At 42.9% G+C, this 19,433-nt stretch overlaps 1 protein-coding gene across 4 annotated transcripts in view; it reads left to right on the top strand.

The window, feature by feature from the left end:
- Positions 1 to 19,433, top strand: part of LOC306839477 (triple functional domain protein) — a 77,417-nt gene that overhangs the window by 40,391 nt on the left and 17,593 nt on the right. For all 4 annotated transcript variants that reach the window (XM_079368206.1, XM_079368205.1, XM_079368204.1 and 1 more), the window contains exons 7-34: positions 107 to 303; positions 2,115 to 2,364; positions 3,147 to 3,269; positions 4,079 to 4,270; positions 5,761 to 5,892; positions 5,987 to 6,217; positions 6,902 to 7,024; positions 7,717 to 7,908; positions 8,776 to 8,945; positions 11,974 to 12,148; positions 12,245 to 12,440; positions 13,231 to 13,397; positions 13,572 to 13,691; positions 13,794 to 13,985; positions 14,095 to 14,244; positions 14,318 to 14,432; positions 14,865 to 14,980; positions 15,090 to 15,212; positions 15,309 to 15,503; positions 15,656 to 15,771; positions 16,587 to 16,653; positions 16,816 to 16,925; positions 17,113 to 17,182; positions 17,290 to 17,379; positions 17,472 to 17,564; positions 17,668 to 17,779; positions 17,897 to 18,087; positions 18,340 to 18,441. In XM_079368206.1, the coding sequence (XP_079224332.1) occupies positions 107 to 303; positions 2,115 to 2,364; positions 3,147 to 3,269; positions 4,079 to 4,270; positions 5,761 to 5,892; positions 5,987 to 6,217; positions 6,902 to 7,024; positions 7,717 to 7,908; positions 8,776 to 8,945; positions 11,974 to 12,148; positions 12,245 to 12,440; positions 13,231 to 13,397; positions 13,572 to 13,691; positions 13,794 to 13,985; positions 14,095 to 14,244; positions 14,318 to 14,432; positions 14,865 to 14,980; positions 15,090 to 15,212; positions 15,309 to 15,503; positions 15,656 to 15,771; positions 16,587 to 16,653; positions 16,816 to 16,925; positions 17,113 to 17,182; positions 17,290 to 17,379; positions 17,472 to 17,564; positions 17,668 to 17,779; positions 17,897 to 18,087; positions 18,340 to 18,441 (4,110 nt within the window). The remainder of the gene's footprint in view (positions 1 to 106; positions 304 to 2,114; positions 2,365 to 3,146; positions 3,270 to 4,078; positions 4,271 to 5,760; positions 5,893 to 5,986; positions 6,218 to 6,901; positions 7,025 to 7,716; positions 7,909 to 8,775; positions 8,946 to 11,973; positions 12,149 to 12,244; positions 12,441 to 13,230; positions 13,398 to 13,571; positions 13,692 to 13,793; positions 13,986 to 14,094; positions 14,245 to 14,317; positions 14,433 to 14,864; positions 14,981 to 15,089; positions 15,213 to 15,308; positions 15,504 to 15,655; positions 15,772 to 16,586; positions 16,654 to 16,815; positions 16,926 to 17,112; positions 17,183 to 17,289; positions 17,380 to 17,471; positions 17,565 to 17,667; positions 17,780 to 17,896; positions 18,088 to 18,339; positions 18,442 to 19,433) is intronic.

Raw genomic sequence — 19,433 nt, 5'->3', positions numbered from 1 at the left:
AACTGCTGTGTGCATGATTCAGCATGTAGAGTTAACATGAGTCTTGTTCCCTTCTATCTGTAACATTACTGCCTTCTTGCTTAAACGGTGTTGTGTTGTTCATCAGGTGCGCGTTGCATTTGAGGAATTCTCTGGACATGCCACCCAAATGTTGGCTCGACTCGAGGAGATGCAGGAAATTGTCTCAAGGAAGGACTTTCCTCAAGATCTGGAGGGAGCGCGGCGGATGATAGAAGAACACGCCACGCTGAAGAAGAAAGTTATAAAAGCCCCCATAGAGGAGCTGGACACTGAGGGACAGAGGTCAGCACACACACTGTTTGATTTATTTCATTTTTTATTGTTTTGCATCAAACTATGACCGAGGCAGAACGTATTTTAAAACTTGTTTTAAAACTCCATTAAGATTTATTTATTCGGAATAGTTTCTTCTTGCATTTATGGTTTTTTTTGGGGGGGGGGGGTTTAATGCACTCACTAAAAGTTGTCCAAAAAAGTTTCAATATGCAGCATAAACATGAAGCCATTTTAATCTAAAATCCTTTAACTCATCACATCCAGGGCTATTTTGAAGCCAGCAGATATGCAAACTCCAAAAACCCACATAAAGTGTTTTCACACACAAACAGGAAAACCTGAACATTTCCCAAAATGTGCAAGTGGAGCAGCATGTTCCAACAAATGTAGTGGAATCTTTTTCACCCTGATTTTGATTTCAACGTGACCTTTTCATGCCTCATTGTTTGATGAGGGTTTATCACCCAATCATTTTACTTGTAGAGCTCCTTTCAAGAAGGCTGCACTTAGTGTCGTGCAGAAGCAATTTAAAGAAGACGATCACAATTACAGATGCATAAACCAATTCAGACATACAGTTAAAAAAAAAGACAAATGAAAATTAAAAAAAACAACATTCAAACATGGGAGTTAAAAACCTGCACGCCAGAGCAGTAGGGAATTAAAAGCTCATTAAAATATTCGGGTGTTATGCCATGTTGGGCTTTGGAGGTTTTCAGTAAAATTTAAAAAAATCCCTTTTAAGAGATTGGCAGTGAAACAGAAACAGGCGTCATGACATTTATATCTACTGATTGGTTTAAGAGTGACCGGTGCGACCGTCATGCTGCTATATTTTCTGTTTGCCAGAAGGTTCTTTTCCACTCATATGTTGAATCCACTCTGGAATCTCTAGATTTCCGCAGCATCTTTTCCAGCCAGCCCCTTCTGTCCAATGAAAACTTCTTGCTGTAAGGGATAAATATGATATAAATATGTCATGGCAAACACAACCCTGGGATTTTAACTCTGTTTTAGGGTTCTCAGGCGTCTGCTAATTGTTTGCGGCTGCCAACAAAGTAAGGGAGAACTTGCCTGCCGTCATCTCATTTTGACGCGACGATGCGTCCCATCTCTGGACCGGCTTACTATGCTCGATTCAAACCAACGCGTTCTTCCCTCGTCGGGTGACAGTTCGCTATTTTGAACACAAAACACGTGACAAGAACTCAACAGACTGAATTATGAAGAAAACAGGAAGGAGTAAACGGCCTCTCGTCCAACTCCCACGAAGCCTCTCACAGTCTCAAACATTTGTCCTGCACACCTGCCCGCCTCAGCTAATTGAGACAGCTGCTTCCCAGCCATTGGCCGTACGAAGGCCCGCCCCCTCTTATTAGCTTGAGAGCCATGCCGTAGAACCTATCAGGGACAGTGTTGCCGTAACGCAGAAACTTGCAAGGGGAAACCTGTCCTGAAATATTCCATGTGCATGTGTAAAAAACACGTTAGAGTTTACTCTGTGAAACATGTTTGGGATAGTACTGATCATACCGTAGCCCTCGCTGAACTGCCTACTTAGCACTTAAGATGTCAATAAAACATCAGCATATCTGTAACGCTCCTCAAAAACAACTTGTCCGTTCAATTTGAAGCAGTGAATGGGATTATTTATCTTGCTTCTGTTGATTTGATATTTAACACATCAACAGAAGTGAGCTTTTCACACAAACACAGAGTTCTATTAGCGACGCAGATAAAACAATCATGACTAATTCATTCTTGCCATTCACATTCATGTGATTTTTTATTTTTTTTCCCCCTCTCTCTCTCTCTAGGTTGCTCCAGAGAATCCAGAGCAGCGAGTCCTTCTCCAACCGTAACGGCAGCAGCGGAGGCAGCGGGGGCAGCAGCAGTAGCAGCGGTGGGATGTGTAATGCCGACACGCAGGGACTTATGCCGAGGATCACCCAGCTGCTGGACAAACTGCATTCCACCAGACAGCACCTCCACCAGGCCTGGCATGTCCGCAAGCTCCAGCTGGATCAGTGCTTCCAGCTCCGCCTGTTTGAACAGGATGCAGAGAAGGTCGGTTGATGGCCTGTGTCGGGGTCATTCAGCATGAGACATGATGTACTGTAGTGGTAATCCATAACTGCTGTTGGTGATTACTGTAGTTCAAACGACTGCCAATGTAAAATGTATCTTCATTGCATCCACAGAAAAGCATTGATAAATGCGCATGAACCGCGGTCCTTATATTTTGGTAATTAAAGAATAATCCCTCAAATAAAAGAGATTAAAACTGGACGGCCCCAAAAACACTACAGTGTTCAAAGACAGCGAGATGGAGAATAATGCTGTAGCTTCTGCAGGCTCAAAGCCACCTTCGCTTCTGACACCCTGACAGCTCAGGTGATGACAGCTGCAGCAAAAAGTGGAAAGAGACAGAGAGAAATTCAGAGATCCATGTTTGAGCGAGGAGAATAAAAAAAATAGAAGAAGAAGAAAAGCAGGTTGCAGCAACAGGGAGAGCTGCAGTCTTGGATACACTGCAGTAGTAGGAGCTTGTTGCTAGGACACCGTAGGCCACGAGTTGTTCCCTCGGAGAGCCAGAGAGGATACTCTTAATTGAGGCGGTCCTTTTCTCTTCATACTGACCTGGAAAGATGACGAGTATCTGCATGTTGCAGCAGTAAATGCACTTAAAAGTTTCCACACGGCGGCCAGGTGCCAGCTGTGTGTTTTTAACCTGCTCCAGCGATGCTCTGTGGAAGTTTTTCACTGAACCCGAGCCTTGCGCATATGTTTTTGCTCGGTTTGCTTGTGTATTATTTCCTGTGACTCTTCTGTCATCCTCCATTCCTCAGATGTTCGACTGGATCATGCACAACAAGGGTTTGTTCCTGGCAGGCTACACGGAGATCGGCAACAACCACCCCCACGCTGTTGAGCTGCAAACCCAGCATAACCACTTTGCAATGAACTGCATGGTAAGACACACACGCACACACGCACACACACACACACATACACACAGCAGGAGGTAATACTTGCCCACTCACTTGGACTATCAGGTCTGTGGCCTGCACTGTATAATCATGCAGATATTGCATTTAGTATCAACCTCTATAACTGTGCTCAAGTGTTTGTTTGGAACAGCCTCTGCTTTTGTGCACTTGCACATTTCCTGCGTGTAAGGTATTGAATAATCCTATTCTATTACCCACAAACAGGCTTATGTAACCATTATAAAACTGTTAGGAGGAGGAATCAATCGAGCCGCTCGAGCCTTCAGATGGCGCTCATTCAATAGCTCTCACCTCAGTGTCGGTCCCTTTTTAACTGCAGTGCTTCATTTACTCTCCTTCCTGTCTACTAGTTACAGTTTCCTTAATCTCTCTTTTAAATTCAGTCTAAACCAACCAATAATAATAATCGTTATTTATATAGCATCTTTCCAAAGCAGGGTTTGCAAAGTGCTTCACAGGATAAATCACAAGAGTCACAGGTGTTCATCATAGGACAGAGGTATCCGTCAAAGCGACACTAAGCATAAGACAGTAATAAATCGAAAGGATAAAAACAGATGGAGTGGGAGAATAAAAGAGAGGATCTTAGGAAGGCTAGCCTATAAAGGTATGTTTTAAGAAGTGATTTTAAATGAGAGAATAGTCTTCACCTTCCTAATCTCCTCTGGTAGGTTGTTCCAGAGTCTCTCGTTGCAAACACTCGAGGTGTTTTATTTAGCCACAATCGTTTTCTTAACTGCCTTTTTTCCATTTTCTCCTGCTTCCCCCAGAATGTGTACGTGAATATCAACCGGATCATGTCAGTGGGCAACCGGCTGCTGGAGTCGGGTCATTACGCCTCTCAACAGATCAAACAGATCTCAGGTCAGCTTGAGAAGGAATGGAAGGCCTTTGCAGCGGCATTGGATGAGCGCAGCACGCTTCTGGAGATGTCAGCCAGCTTCCATCAGAAATGTGACCAGGTGAGTCAGAAAGAACAGTGCAGAGTGTGAACGCAGATGTTGAGCTGCAACTAGAGGGTTTTAGTTTGTGTTTGTTTTTTTGTTTATTTTTTTCCAGTACTACACCTTTGTTTCACAGCGGAAATGTTCCTGTCTCTGCACATGTTGCATGTTCTCCCCATGCTCATGTGATTGGTTTCTGTCCAATCACCCCCCCCCCCCCCCCCCCCAAGTCCAACGACATGCTCATTAGGTTGATTGGTGATCTGAATTGCCAGCGAGTGTCAGTGTGTGGTTGTTTTTCGGTGACAGCTGGGATTGGCTCCAGCCTGGCATTGCCCCAACAGGATAAGCAGTATGGCCAATGGATGGATGGTTACTATGGGGATTGGAATATTGGAATCTATTCAAATATTGTTTTAAAAAAAAGGTGCATCACAACCTTTTTTCACATCTAAACTTAACCAAACTTTCAGGAGATGTACTGGAGCCCGCATGGAGCCGAGATTCACCCAGAAAACAGATACGTTTGGTGGCGGAAAAGTCATGGTCTGAGGTTCCATCCAGTCTGGGGGTGTGCAAGAGATTTGCAGAGTGGAAGGCAATATCAATAACCTAAAATATCAAGAAGTATAATGATGATTGAATTTAGTTTTAGTTGGGACAGTATTAAGTAAAACTATCGTGTGTCTTTGGGACCAGCTGATGTGTTGACCTCCACTGTCTCAAAGCATGCACAGGGACATGTATGCACACACAGTCCTGGTTGCACAATGCCCATTTGGCCTCATTAAGCCTTACATATGCATGACATTAGCATACATTTACCTACACATACCACAAATGAATCAAGTATTATCGCCTGTTATTTTTATCTGAGCTCATTAGCCGTGCCACTATGGAATGATCCATGGCCTGAAAGAGAACATCAACAGCATCCCAACCAGGGAACAAGGGCGGTACAACTTTTCCGACCTGGAACGTTGCCGTCATCAGAGCAGCCTTTCATGTTTTGTTAGCGGAAATAGAAACCGCTTTATGTTCCAGAGGTTTCACCCCAACCTTTCCTGCCTCATACACAATGAAAAGCTCATTTTCACCCTTTGTTCAACTCCCACGTGTTTTTCCAACCGTCATTGGAGACGCGTTTAAAAAGGAGGATGAAGATCAATTCGACTGTCTGAAGTTTCCTTTACTTAAGGGTCTGTTGTCCTTCTCCCACTATGCAGAACTGAGAGTTAAGAAAGTTACTAGAAGCCAATTAACAGCAAACTCAGTCATGGATAATTCTTCTGAAAGAGTCTTAAGACATCTTACAACTTTACTTCGGGAACAGTTCTTCAGGTTCAAGCTAAGTAGTGTTAAAAGAAAATGTTCCTCCAATTTCCCTTGCACTCCGGTTTGTCTGACTAACATGTGACTCCAGAGAAGAGCACGTGTGGACAGACGTCTTGTGCTGTCTAATGGGAATGCTTAATGTAAAATCAATGCATGCTTTTCTTCCCCTGCAGTACATGAGTAATGTGGACTCGTGGTGCAAGGCGTGTGGGGAGGTAGATCTGCCCTCTGAGCTGCAAGACCTTGAAGATGCCATCCATCACCACCAAGGCCTTTATGAACACATTACTGCTGCTTACTCTGAGGTAAAAAAAAATATATATTATATTGTGATATTTTATATTCTTATCAATATTATATTATGAAAATATATATTATATTCTCCTAACCGTTTCATAGGTGAGCCAAGATGGCAAAGCCCTGCTGGACAAGCTGCAGCGACCTTTGACCCCAGGCAGTGCTGATTCACTGACAGCATCAGCAAACTACTCCAAGGCAGTACACCACGTCCTGGACATCATCCATGAGGTGCTGCATCATCAGAGACAGCTGGAAAACATCTGGCAACACCGCAAAGTTCGGCTGCACCAACGTCTGCAGCTCTGTGTATTTCAACAGGATGTCCAGCAGGTAAACAAATGCAGTCTATGTACATTACTATATGTGTATATATACATGTGTGTGTGCACATACACACCCTGCTCTATGTATTTATTTTTTTTTGTCGGGACAAAACTTATTTGCAAGTTTTTGCTTTAACTTGAGGGTAAGACAGTAATTTGAAAATAGCGGGTTAGAGTACACTGGTTAGAAGAATTCTAATCTTTAATAGAGGGTTTGATCGCAGTAGCAGCCATGTTTCCTATTGAAATGTCCTTTAGTATTTTTGGGAGTCGCGTGTGTTTCACTGGGAAGGAACATTGGAGAACTGCCAGAGACGTAAAAGTTCTGTGCACACCAGAGGCCTGAAAACAAGTCACATTACCGTGCCTGATAATCACATGGTCCAAAAGGAATATACATTTGCACGCTGTCCAAAAAGCAAGAATGTGGTGACATGCCCGCTGTTGCCGTGGCAACTGAATTGGGTCATGTGTCCATGCAGATGCTGTTCCATCTATTACAAAATATAAAGAGGACGATGAGTGTGAACAGAAAAAAAAGTGCTCGCTGCAGACACCGTCGACCACTCATCACCATTTCTGTCATTCCCCTCCTCTTTTATTTCATCTACCACCTCACAGTGCGCGCCTATGGTCCAGCATATTTTCAAGGTTACTTTCAAATTACGGAATGTGTTGTCTCTGTGCACAGGTGCTGGACTGGATAGAAAACCACGGTGAAGCTTTTCTCAGCAAACACACAGGTGTGGGAAAGTCCCTTCACCGAGCTCGAGCTTTACAGAAACGGCATGAAGACTTTGAGGAAGTGGCACAGGTATGTTTTGTTTCTATGCGTCAAGCTCATCACAAGCTCTTCAGTGATTTCTCTTATTTTGGAAGACAGTTTTGTTTTTGTGTGCTTTAAAAAGAAAAAATGAAATTTGAAGTCTTTTGAACGGAAATTAGATTCTCAGCATATAGTTTTTAAGAAATATGTTATCATGGTCTTTTATACGTTGTGCTAAGAGGTGATGAACTGCTTAATAACCGAGTAAAATCAGCTGATACAAACTCTTATTGTGTAACAGACATTGGTGAGACAGTCTTGAATTTATGACTCTTTCCCCTGTGTGTAGCTCATACTGCCACTTTATCAGTCGTGTCCACAGCAAAACTGTCCAGCTAAAGTCACACACTCTCACTTTAAACTTGGTGCAGCTGCTTCCTCTGAAGTTGTCAAAAATAAAAGCTCGATCGTGAGTTTCACATCATACCTGATTGACGTTTTTAGGGAATGCAGTTTAGCACATATACTTTATACACCTGAGTTCAGACACATACTTTAATTATTTTTAAGACATTTTAAAAATCAATTTCACTTCTGTCACCTTTTCACCTTCATTCACTCTGTCTCTATTTCCTCGAGTTATTTCTGAGCAGATCTACTATTACAGGCTCTTGAGTTGCATGAATACGTTTTTTCTCCTCCTGGGTTAATCAACCTCTCTGTCCCTGGCCCCGGTGTAGAATACTTACACCAATGCGGACAAGCTGCTTGAGGCGGCCGAGCAGCTGGCCCAGACGGGAGAGTGCGACCCGGAGGAGATCTACCAGGCCGCCCACCAGCTCGAGGACAGAATCCAAGACTTTGTCCGCCGCGTGGAGCAACGAAAAGTTCTGCTGGACATGTCTGTCGCCTTCCATACACATGTCAAAGAGGTACGCAGCGAGGATGATAGAAGGCTTCCTGGATGGTTGGCTGCGTTTTTTGCAACAAAAGAGAGATAAATAGCAGATAAAATGGGATGCGTTTGTTTTGTATCAGGTCGTCCCCAATTTTCTAAAAATCTGAGTATATTCTCTAGAACTCGTCTTCTTAGAGAAGATGTTTTTGGCATTGTTTTTTGGGATCAGGTTTAGGCAGAAGTTTCAGGATTGATGGCAGAAACTTAGGGTAAACTTTGTACAGCAAAGTTTCACTTTAGTCTCACTAAAAGGTCCAAGTATCTATTTTTATTTAACCAGGTTGTTATCACTGAGATTAAGAACCTCTTTTTCAAGGGAGACCTGGTCAAGACAGGCAGCAGCAAAATAAAAGAAATAAAAAAAACACAAAGTTGCAGCGAAATACACAAAGGGAGACACAAAAGTATGAATTACAAAACATTTTACATTATAATAGAACCATCGACCAGCTCAAGCAGCCAAGCGAGAAACATTTTTATAGAATCTGCTTCTATGTCTTTTATTTATTAGATTTAAAAACACTGAAGGACACCAGGTCCTTGAGTTTTAAATCCTTCTGCAACAAATTCCAGGCTGAGAAAACCTAAAAGCCCCTTTTCCAATTTCTGTTTGAGTATTTAAGACAGAGAACATAAATAGGTCCTGAGAGCGCAAAGAATACCGTCTGGTACTTTTCTGCATGATTTAGACACATAGATAGCAGAGAAAGCAGATCAGGATTTTGCTCTATATATAAAGGTGTGTATAAACTACCAGGAAAGTTGGAAGAAAGGATGTAAGCCTGCTCTTTGCTGGATGCAAAAAAAAAGGAATGTCATACTACCAAATGTCCTCCTGTAGCTGTGGACGTGGCTGGAGGAGCTCCAGAAGGAGCTACTGGACGACGTTTACGCCGAGTCAGTGGAAGCCGTACAGGATCTGATCAAACGCTTTGGACAGCAGCAACAGACCACGCTGCAGGTCACGGTCAACGTCATCAAGGAGGGAGAGGATCTCATCCAGCAGCTCAGGTAAATGAACCCTTGCCTAGGATAACAGACTAGAGAACAGATAAGATCATTTTAAAGCAAACGAGGAGGCATTAAATATCTAAGGATAAGCATCAATATACTGACCAAAATCATCCTTTAACCACTTCAGCTCCTGGTTAGGAGACAAAAACAGAACACATGCTATGCTCAACAAATGATGCATTTATCCACTGTGCCAACTATTACCGTAAATTCCGTACTATTGAGCGCACCTGGATATAAGCCGCACCGGCTAAAAATAAGTAAATAAATGTATTTGTACATATATAAGCCGCACTTGATTATAAGCCGCAGGTGTCCACGCTATAACAAGAGCTATTTACACAGACGTAGGCTACCGGTAACATCCGCAAATACTGTAGCGTCCGTACGGACGTTAAAGGACGACGAGAGCGTTCAAATAATAATTTTTAATAACCCGATCACTGTCGGCCGTGACCACGCCGTTTACAGCAGAGAACAACACATAACTTGCCGTAACAATCCAACTCTCTCCCCCAGCGTTCTCTCATACAGCCACTCAACACGTTCTCGCTGGTGCATTCACTGACTCTCCACATAATCGGAATTATGAACACATTATCAACTACTGACTTTACAACATGAACCGTTACAATACGAAGCCTAGCCGACGGTGTCTGTAACACGGCTGATGAAAAAGATGACCGTAATATATTTCACAAGAAAAAGTCCATCCATTCACTGCCTCAGAATGACTTCATTACTCACTTCCTCAGTCTCTGTTGTCGCTGTCAGTGTCATCTTAACGTGCAGCAGCTCTGTTAGCTTCTTTGACAGCCAGGTCGATCGCCTTTAGCTTGAAAGCTGCATCATATGTATTTATCCGTGTGTTTTCCATCATGAGGGTGCGTGCATGAAGCGCAAAATGACTGATATTAAGATCCGACGTGACGAAGTCAAATGTTTTTGCGGCAGAAGCTCATTGTCCCCCATAAAAAATCCATGCATTAGCCGCACCGGAGTAGAAGCCGCAGTGCTCGAAGTGTGAGAAAAAAGTAGCGGCTTATAGTCCGGAATTTACGGTAATAATAAAAACAAAGAAAAGCACTTTTAGTTCCACTTACATAACAGCCTATTCTGGTCTCTCTTTTTAATAGAGCGTTGGCAGGGTAATTAAGACATGAGCTGTTTGTGAATTTAGAACAATCTGAATATGTAAGTATGATAAATTCAGGTTGTGTCGTTTTGTAAAAGATGAATAAAAACTCAAACAGACAGCTGAAAGGACGGGAGGTTTCGGAGAGGTGGATGCAGTTGACTGTCATTGTCTCGCTCTATTTTCATCCTGCCGATGTTCCAGTCCCTCTTCTTCATTCCTCTTCATCCACCCCCTTTGTTCACCCGTCCTCTCTCCGTTCTCTCCATCCCTCTCTCCCTGGTGTGTTGGCTCACAAGTGAAGCCTTACATAATTCTGATTGTATAATCGCGTGCATAATTGTGTGACAGTCTCCCCAGGAGGCATCTGTAAGTCTACACCTTTTTTGTCCGTGTGATCAAGGGCCGGGCTTTATCAATGTCGGGTGTGCATCTTTCAAACTGCCAAATCAACGAGAAAGAAGACGATCAGAAATGTTCTGACCTCCGCTGTCATTGCTTACTCATAATCAGCCTCTCAATAACTCTGTGCTGTCTGATCGTGACTCATGCAGTGTGTGTCAGATTGATGAACCTTGGATCTACATAAAAACAGCTTCACTTTCCACATGCAGTAAACCGTTTCTTTCTCACAGGTGTTAAACCCTGACAGACTCTTTACTGAAGTTTAGATATTCTTAGATAGAACTACGTTGTCTTCTCCAATTAGACGGCTCTGATTTATTTTTCAAAAGTCTTACTGATCAATGTAACTCTTCAATGAAATCAAGTATATCCTCTATAAATGTCTCTTAATCTATATTCTTAACAGTCCCACTCAGCTCTGCTGTTTACGTTTACATTGACGGGATGACCTTAGCTATAAAGCTATAAAGGACTAGAGAAACGAAGAATAACAGCCTACTCACTGCTTATTTGGATGTGACACAGGTGTCGTTAGATGCTGACCGTGTGCTAACATTAGCCTGCTAACACATCAACGCGGGCTATTGCAGCCAAGCAAAGGGCAATTGTCACCGCCCCTTGCGCTTAATGGTACTTAAAGGCAGCGTTGTTAATTTTGAAAAACTAGCATGATTTTGAAAGTAGCGCTGTCCACCCTCTCCCCTCTGTGCTCCCTCTAAAGCCGCACACACACACTCAGCTCGTGCTTTGAGTGTGAGCGCGTGCATGCGTGGTGTCGAGAACGAGCATGGAGGCACGATTGGTTCATAAAACTCGAACCGAGTGCAGACATTGGTTAAAGTTTTTACATGCTTAAAACTGTGACAGATGACAGATTTTGTTCTCTTCCAGAACATAAAAAATCTTAAAAATGATATCTGGAGAATATTAGCTACCCTGCTTTTAATTATGGTGCGTTGTAATTGATAATTCCTTCATGTGAGTGGAGAGAGGGGATGGAGGTGTGTCGCTGAAGGAGAGCAGCAGTTTGTTTTGGTTACACGTTTGTGCTCAAGGGCGACATCTACTGGATCGCATTCTACTTTTAAAGGACAAGAGCAGGAAGAAATACCACCAAGTCTCGAATAGTCTAAATAGATGTTGTTGAAAATGTGATTGGCTAAAAGTAATATCTATCAACAAGAGGTTTCATCTTGACATCAAGGGAAGTTCGTGTGATACATAAGTTAATAATGTTGAAATAATAGAGGGAAACGGAGGTTCATACTATAACACATTCACAGGAAAAATATTGAAAACTAAATTGAAATGAAAATCCAAAAACGTGATTTAGGTTCCAACACACCAATATGCCTCTGCAGGCTGTTCTATACAGCCCCCTTTTTCAGAGCAGTTTGCTTGGCATCATGTCTAACTGTGTCTTTTAGAGCTGGGGTTTTTTTTTGTTTTTTTTCAAATGCTTTTATTTGTGTGTTTGTCTTCCAGGGACTCGGCCATCTCCAGCAACAAGACGCCCCACAACAGCTCCATCAACCACATTGAGAGTGTCCTGCAGCAGCTGGATGAGGCCCAGGCCCAGATGGAGGAGCTCTTCCAGGAAAGGAAGATCAAATTGGAGCTGTTCCTGCAGCTCCGGATCTTTGAAAGAGACGCCATTGACGTGAGTTTGTCTGGGAGGAGGAGGAGAAGGAGGAGGAGGGGGTATTATTTTGATTAGTGAATACTCAAGCTTGATTTTGTTACTTGCTATCCTCAGATCATCTCTGACCTAGAATCCTGGAATGAGGAGCTGACGGGTCAGATGACTGAGTTTGACACGGAGGATCTCACCGTAGCGGAACAGAGGCTCCAGCACCACGCTGACAAGGCCCTGACTATGAACAACCTGACCTTTGATGTCATCCACCAGGGACAGGAGCTGCTGCAGTACGTCAACGAGGTCCAGTCCTCTGGTGAGTCCATCTGCAGTTGCTACCGGACCATCCATCAGAAATGAAGTTTGTAAATGAAATCAACTCCAGTGGGCTCGATTTCATCACACTTCTTTGAATTTGAATCCTTGTTTGTTTTTTTTTCTTATTTTTCTTTGAGCTCCTTTATGTTATCTTTCACATGCTTAAAGGTATTAAAAGGCTTTCTTAGATTAGTACTTTAAAATCTTCAAATATGTTACTCTTCAGTATCTGTCCTACTTGCATCCCGCTATTTTAAGCTATAATATCTCCAAGGCTTTGAAGTAGAAGCGGAGAGATGTTTGACTATCACCTGGCTAGCACGTCAGGTATCAGACATCGTTCAGTGGAAGAGTGAAAGCAAAACGCAGCTCCTGTTCATTTGTGCCGCACAGATTTCTGTGTTGGCTACATTAGTTTAATATTGATACTGTGTAGGTGTCACGGGTCAGATTCGGTCAGTGTTTGTGATGAGAGGCACCCACTCACCAACCATAATAACTCACCTGTGATCTCGCATGCTAATAGGTGCTCTCTAAAGCCGCACAAAGTGTTGTTACATCATGCCACGCGTATTGAAACATACAGACCTTTTTTTTTTTTTTTTTTTTGAAACAGTGATAGAATAAAGGACGTTAGCTTTACAAGACATATGAATGTGAATCATATTTAAGACCGTCAACCAGAAGAAAAAAATAAAATAAAACTACTAAAAAGAAGTTACAGGATGGGATGTAACCAAAGTTAATTTCATTAAAGTTCAGTTAAACTTATTGTACGTCTCCTCCAGGTGTGGAGCTGCTGTGTGACCGAGATGTTGACATGGCAACACGGGTTCAGGACCTGCTGGAATTTCTCCATGAGAAGCAGCAAGAGCTGGACTTGGCTGCCGAGCAGCACCGCAGACACCTGGAGCAGTGCGTCCAGCTCAGACACCTGCAAGCTGAAGTCAAACAGGTATAAACAAACACACAGACACACACATGTAAACCTCCCAGAGGTGCCATCTGCAGGCTTAACATTTGAAACCACGGGATACCTGGATATCTCTTAAGTTAAAGCTTGAGAAGAAGATTAAGAAGTGTAGGATTGGTCATATTTGATCCCAACTTTCCTGTTCTTGTTTTCCAGGTTTTGGGCTGGATTCGAAACGGCGAGTCGATGCTGAATGCTGGACTAATAACAGCCAGCTCGCTGCAGGAGGCCGAACAACTCCAGCGAGAACATGAACAGTTTCAACATGCCATCGAGGTGAGACATTCTTTGTTCATCACCTCAAATCCTTACTCTGACAGTGAACTGACATGGTCAGTATTTGGGCCATCGTGAACCTTTTCCCATTTCTTTCTACAGAAAACCCACCAGAACGCCCTGCAGGTTCAGCAGAAGGCAGAGGCTCTGCTCCAGGCAAACCACTATGACATGGACCTGATCAGAGACTGTGCAGAGAGCGTGGCCTCTCACTGGCAGCAGCTTATGCTGAAAATGGAAGACCGACTCAAGCTTGTCAACGCCTCAGTGGCCTTTTACAAGACCTCCGAACAGGTAGCGGACTGCTTGGAAAGTGCATCACTTGTTTGACTTTCAATGGCTCCACTTAGAAAACATAGCTCAGTGTTTCCAGACAACCCACCAAGTGTATTTGCTCCCACAGGTCTGCAGTGTTTTGGAGAGCCTGGAGCAGGAGTATAAGAGAGAGGAGGACTGGTGCGGAGGAGCAGACAAACTGGGACCCAACTGTGAAACGGACCACGTCAGCCCCATGATCAGCAAACATCTGGAGCAGAAGGAGGCTTTCCTCAAGGTAATGTAAAAATAAAAAACCTCTAATCATGATATCAAGTTCTACCTGTGATCTCATCATACGTTTCTATCAGGCCTGCACTTTGGCAAGGAGAAACGCAGATGTCTTCCTGAAGTACATGCACAGGAACAGTGTCAACATGCCCGGGATGCTTAGCCACGTCAAAGCACCAGAACAGCAAGTCAAAAGTAAGTATCAGAAAGTCCACTGTCCACTTCACTTCAACACTGCATGAAGAAATGCCCAAACAGTAAAACACGGTTTCAAAAAAGTGAGCTTTAATCCGACATAACGATGTTTGCCTGAAAGTAATTGATCAACAATTGAAGTAATAGGCTCAAAAGTTTTTTGCCTGAAAGAGAAGCACACACAGATGAAGTTAGATTAGTGTGTCTTGTAACTTCACCTCTGAAATACCCGATAGAGATAGGCATAAGAATAAAAAGTATTCACAGCTCAGAAAAAAAAGTGAAGTAATAAACTCAAATAAAGGATTAAAATAATCTCTTAAATCTTTTGACTCAAGTATGGGAATAACACTTCCATGAGCACAGCAAAGTAAGGTGGGGTATTTGGGTGCTGAATACCTGAATTTGAATCATCTTCTGTGTTTCATGAAGACATCCTCAACGAGCTGCTGCAGAGAGAAAATCGTGTTCTCCACTTCTGGACCATGAGAAAACGACGGCTGGACCAGTGTCAGCAGTATGTGGTGTTTGAGCGCAGTGCCAAACAGGTACATGAAACACACACTCTGAAGTCGAAGTGATAAAAAACAACACATCCTCTCCCTGTCATGTGATCTTGGCAGTATGTAAAACCCATGTGTGTTCTTGTGTGTTCAGGCTCTGGAATGGATTCATGACACTGGAGAGTTTTATCTGTCCACACACACCTCCACTGGCTCAAGTATCCATCACACACAGGAACTGCTTAAGGAGCATGAAGACTTCCACATCACAGCCAGGGTTAGTCTCACACACGCGCTCAACACACAAGCAAGCCTATCACGGAGTGTTTGATGTGTGTGTTTGTGTGCGTATTTAACACTCTCTTTTCCACAGCAAACTAAGGAGCGTGTGAAGCTGCTGATCCAGCTGGCGGATGGCTTCTGTGAGAAAGGCCACAGTCATGCTGGGGAGATCAAAAAATGGGTGACTGCTGTGGATAAACGCTACAGAGACTTCTCCCTGCGCATGGACAAGTACCGCTGCAGCCTGGAGAAAGCCCTGGGCATCTCCTCGGACTCCAATAAGGCTGTAAGTGGCTGTGATGTTTTTGCAGTATTGCAGGTGTAGATGTACAGCTCGACAGCTTTGAAATACCTTTTTTTTTTTCTTCTTCTTCTTTTTTTTTTTTTTTTTTTGGCTTTTATCATTAAATGAATTTTCGTGGCCTGTGTCTGTGGCAGAGTAAGGACCTCCAGTTGGATATCATCCCAGCCACTGCTCCAGGATCAGAGGTCAAGCTGCGTGATGCTGCTCACGAGCTTAATGAGGAAAAACGCAAGTCAGCGCGCAGAAAAGAGTAAGTCCCTGCTTCCTGTTTGTACTGTTCTTTGAACTGTTTGAAAAGCAAGGCCAAGTAGGTTTTATACATAAAGAAACACTTTTCAGAAAAGCTTAATAGTTATCAATTGTCTCGTCTATATCATTTACTGGATTGAAATATCAAATCAGGTTTTGCATAACAAAACTGTAAAGAATCAGGCCTTTATAACAAAAGTAGTATGTGCTCTACCAAAGAGAGAAACTTCAACTGAATCCCCCCCCACACACACACACACACAAATTATCCGCTTAAGGTCACAACTGCACTGCAGAGCAGCCTCATGGATTCTCAGATGGTGTGTTTTCAGAAGGTCACAGGTTCACTTGACCTATTAGTATCCTTGTCAACACACAACCCGAACGACTTGCTCAGTTGTTTTAAGTGGCTCTCATTAAGACAGGAAGTAAAGCACATGCAGCAAAAAAAAAGAAGTAGGTGTTGCCCCCCCCCTTCCCCCACATCACCATTAAGATTTACAGACAAAAGTCAAGCTAATTAAAGCGAATGAACATTGATGCAGTACACAGGAGGAGAAGCTGCATCACTTCACATGAGCAGCTCAAACCATGAGCTTGATTTCAGGCATTCATGGCGGGCTTTGAGCATGTTTTATACTCTGTCACTCTGTTATTATTCTTTAGAGTAGATGGATGAAGCTGAAAGGATACAAAGCATTTGGCTTTGGGAGGAATTATTCTGTGAGTAAGGACGCTATGACAACTGCTAATTGTGTGTGTGTGTGTGTGTGTGTGTGTGTGCGTGTGTGCGTGCGTGCGTCTGTGTGTGTCCAGGTTCATCATGGCAGAGCTGATTCAGACAGAAAAAGCCTACGTGCGAGACCTGCGGGAGTGCATGGATGTAAGTCCAACTCTCCAACCCACCAGCGTTAACCTGTTTCATGCCAGAGTCGTGCAACAAAACTATTCACACAAAGTTAACATTGAGAGCTCTGCCGAAGAATGTGTGTTTGATTTGTTTTTTTTGTTCCTTTTTCAATCCGCTCTTCTTCTCTTGGTGAAGACCTACCTGTGGGAGATGACGAGCGGCGTCGAAGAGATTCCTCCAGGAATCATCAACAAGGAGCACATCATCTTTGGAAACATGCAGGACCTCTATGAGTTCCACCATAAGTAAGACACATCTCGCATCTTTAGTTTTTAAACTCGGTTAATAAGCAGTGATTGTGTTATTTTTTAATTACTTTCTTAGAGAGATGAGAGGTTTTATTTTGGAATATCAATGCTCTTTTTTTTAAAGCTGTTGTGCCGTTGCTGTTACTCAATTTCAAATCTCTCGCCTTTTTTTTTTTTTTATCAGTATTTTTCTCAAAGAGTTGGAGAAATATGAGCAGCTACCAGAGGATGTGGGTCATTGCTTTGTCACATGGGTACGTATCAGTTGTTCCACTGCTTCTCCAGCCTGCCAATCAATTCCCTTTTTTTTTTTTTTTTTTAAATATCCTTTTCATTGTAACGACTTTCTTCTTTCACGTAGGCTGATAAGTTCCAGATGTATGTGAACTACTGTAAAAACAAACCTGACTCCACCCAGCTCATCCTGGAGCATGCTGGGAACTACTTTGATGTATGTATTTGGCTCTCGCAGCTACATTTACTTTTTTTGGTTCTTTTTTTTCTAGCTCCATCTGATCAACATGACTTTTTCTCCTCTTGCAGGAAATTCAACAGAGGCACCGACTGGCCAACTCCATCTCGTCCTATCTGATCAAACCTGTGCAGAGAATAACCAAGTATCAGCTCCTGCTGAAGGTAACCCCACCATTCCAGTATCTCAGATGTGGGCGTCGCCCCCTTACTGCACTGTTGTCCTGTTTTGAGCGTGTGTGTTTGTGTGTGTGTATGTCTGCTGTAGGAGTTGCTGACATGCTGTGAAGAAGGTAAAGGTGAGATCAAAGACGGCCTGGAGGTGATGCTGAGTGTTCCCAAGAGAGCCAATGACGCCATGCATCTCTCAATGCTGGAAGGTGATTAACACAACGCTTATCCCATACCTGTTTCATTTGTTTCAAGCTACTCACATTTTAAATCTCAAATCCCAAAATGTGTTTTTCTTCCTCTCATTTTGTGTCCCATTCTTGCAGGTTTTGATGAAAACATTGAGTCCCAGGGTGAGCTCATTCTCCAGGAGTCATTCCAGGTCTGGGATCCCAAGACTCTGATCCGGAAAGGTCGAGAGCGGCATCTCTTCCTCTTTGAAATGTCTCTTGTCTTCAGCAAGGAGGTCAAGGACTCGAACGGCAGAAGCAAATACATCTACAAGAGCAAGCTCTTAGTAAGTCTGTCATTATTTGGAGGCATATTTGAGTAACCGATTAAGGAACTATTTACAGGGCCTATCAGGTCTGAGAAAAGTTCGATTTTTAGATGAGATCATGACACTTTTTGAGTGCTCAGTGTCTCATATCTTTAACTACAGTACTACACTTAAACGAAACATTGAACTTCAAACCAGTTTAGCAGCAGTGACAAAGTGAACCTTTTAGACTAGCTTGTATCTTCTCACCTTGCTCTCCTGTCCTTCAAGACGTCAGAGTTGGGGGTGACAGAGCATGTCGAAGGAGACCCCTGTAAGTTTGCTCTGTGGATGGGGCGCACGCCAACTTCAGACAACAAGATCGTGCTCAAGGTAAAATACACTTCCACTCATCTATTTCCTCTGAAATCGGATTTAGTGTTACAGGGTCTCAAAAGCAGAAACCCCAAAATGACTTAGGAAGAAAAGTCTTAAACCCAACGTAGTAACATTCAGGGATGTGACTCTTCAGGATAGGTTCAGGATTTTCTGACATGAAAAGGTGACCCACGTGAATCAGAAACTATACTTACATACATGATCAAAGTAATCACTAACAAGTAAGCTGATTTGTAGAATGTCAATTTAAGGACACCCACAAACTAAAGTGAGGCTTTCATTTCCAGGTGTCCATGCTAATGTTAAGCAGTCAACCATGTTAGCTGTTTGTGTATTTGTTCATGAACTTTACAATGCGATACGCCATTAGCGACGAGCTAAATGCACTAAACGGCTTTGTGCTAAAGTATGATCAAAATTTGATTTGCGCTTTATTTATTTATTTTTTGTGCCTTCTCTACGAAGGCTGCAAACAGCCTTGAATTCACTTAGCCCACAGCTCGGTAGCTAAAGGAAAAATATTTGTTTGTGTATGCTACTTGAAGCGCTCAGTCAGCAGCACGGCATCTGTCTCTCGCTCTCTCTCTCTCTTTTGCATGGCAGCAGGAGTAAGTGAGTTGCTATAGTAACATAGATGCTTTGTGTCTGTCAATAAAACCTCATCAAAATCAAAATCCTGTTAAAACAACAAAAAAAAGATGAACAGAAATCAATCAGATTCTTAATCATGTGTGTAGATAATCCCAATCATGTTATAAACAACAAGTAAGGACAAATTGTATTCAGCCGACAGCTGCTAAAATGTTTCCTGCCTCGTTGTCTGATGCCAGTCACGTCCCTGAACATGAATTGTTTCAATATAGAAACTCCAGCTTTAAATATGAAAAACATCCATGTCAGTATATTGGATGTCATGGCGAACCCTCTCCGACCTCTTCGTCTTTTATGCTTTCCTCTCCGATGCCTTGTTAGATTGCATGAGCAGC

The sequence above is a fragment of the Symphodus melops genome (assembly GCF_947650265.1).
Source record: "Symphodus melops genome assembly, chromosome: 18".
NCBI lineage: Eukaryota > Metazoa > Chordata > Actinopteri > Labriformes > Labridae > Symphodus > Symphodus melops.
This window is presented reverse-complemented; position numbering and strand designations above follow the sequence as displayed.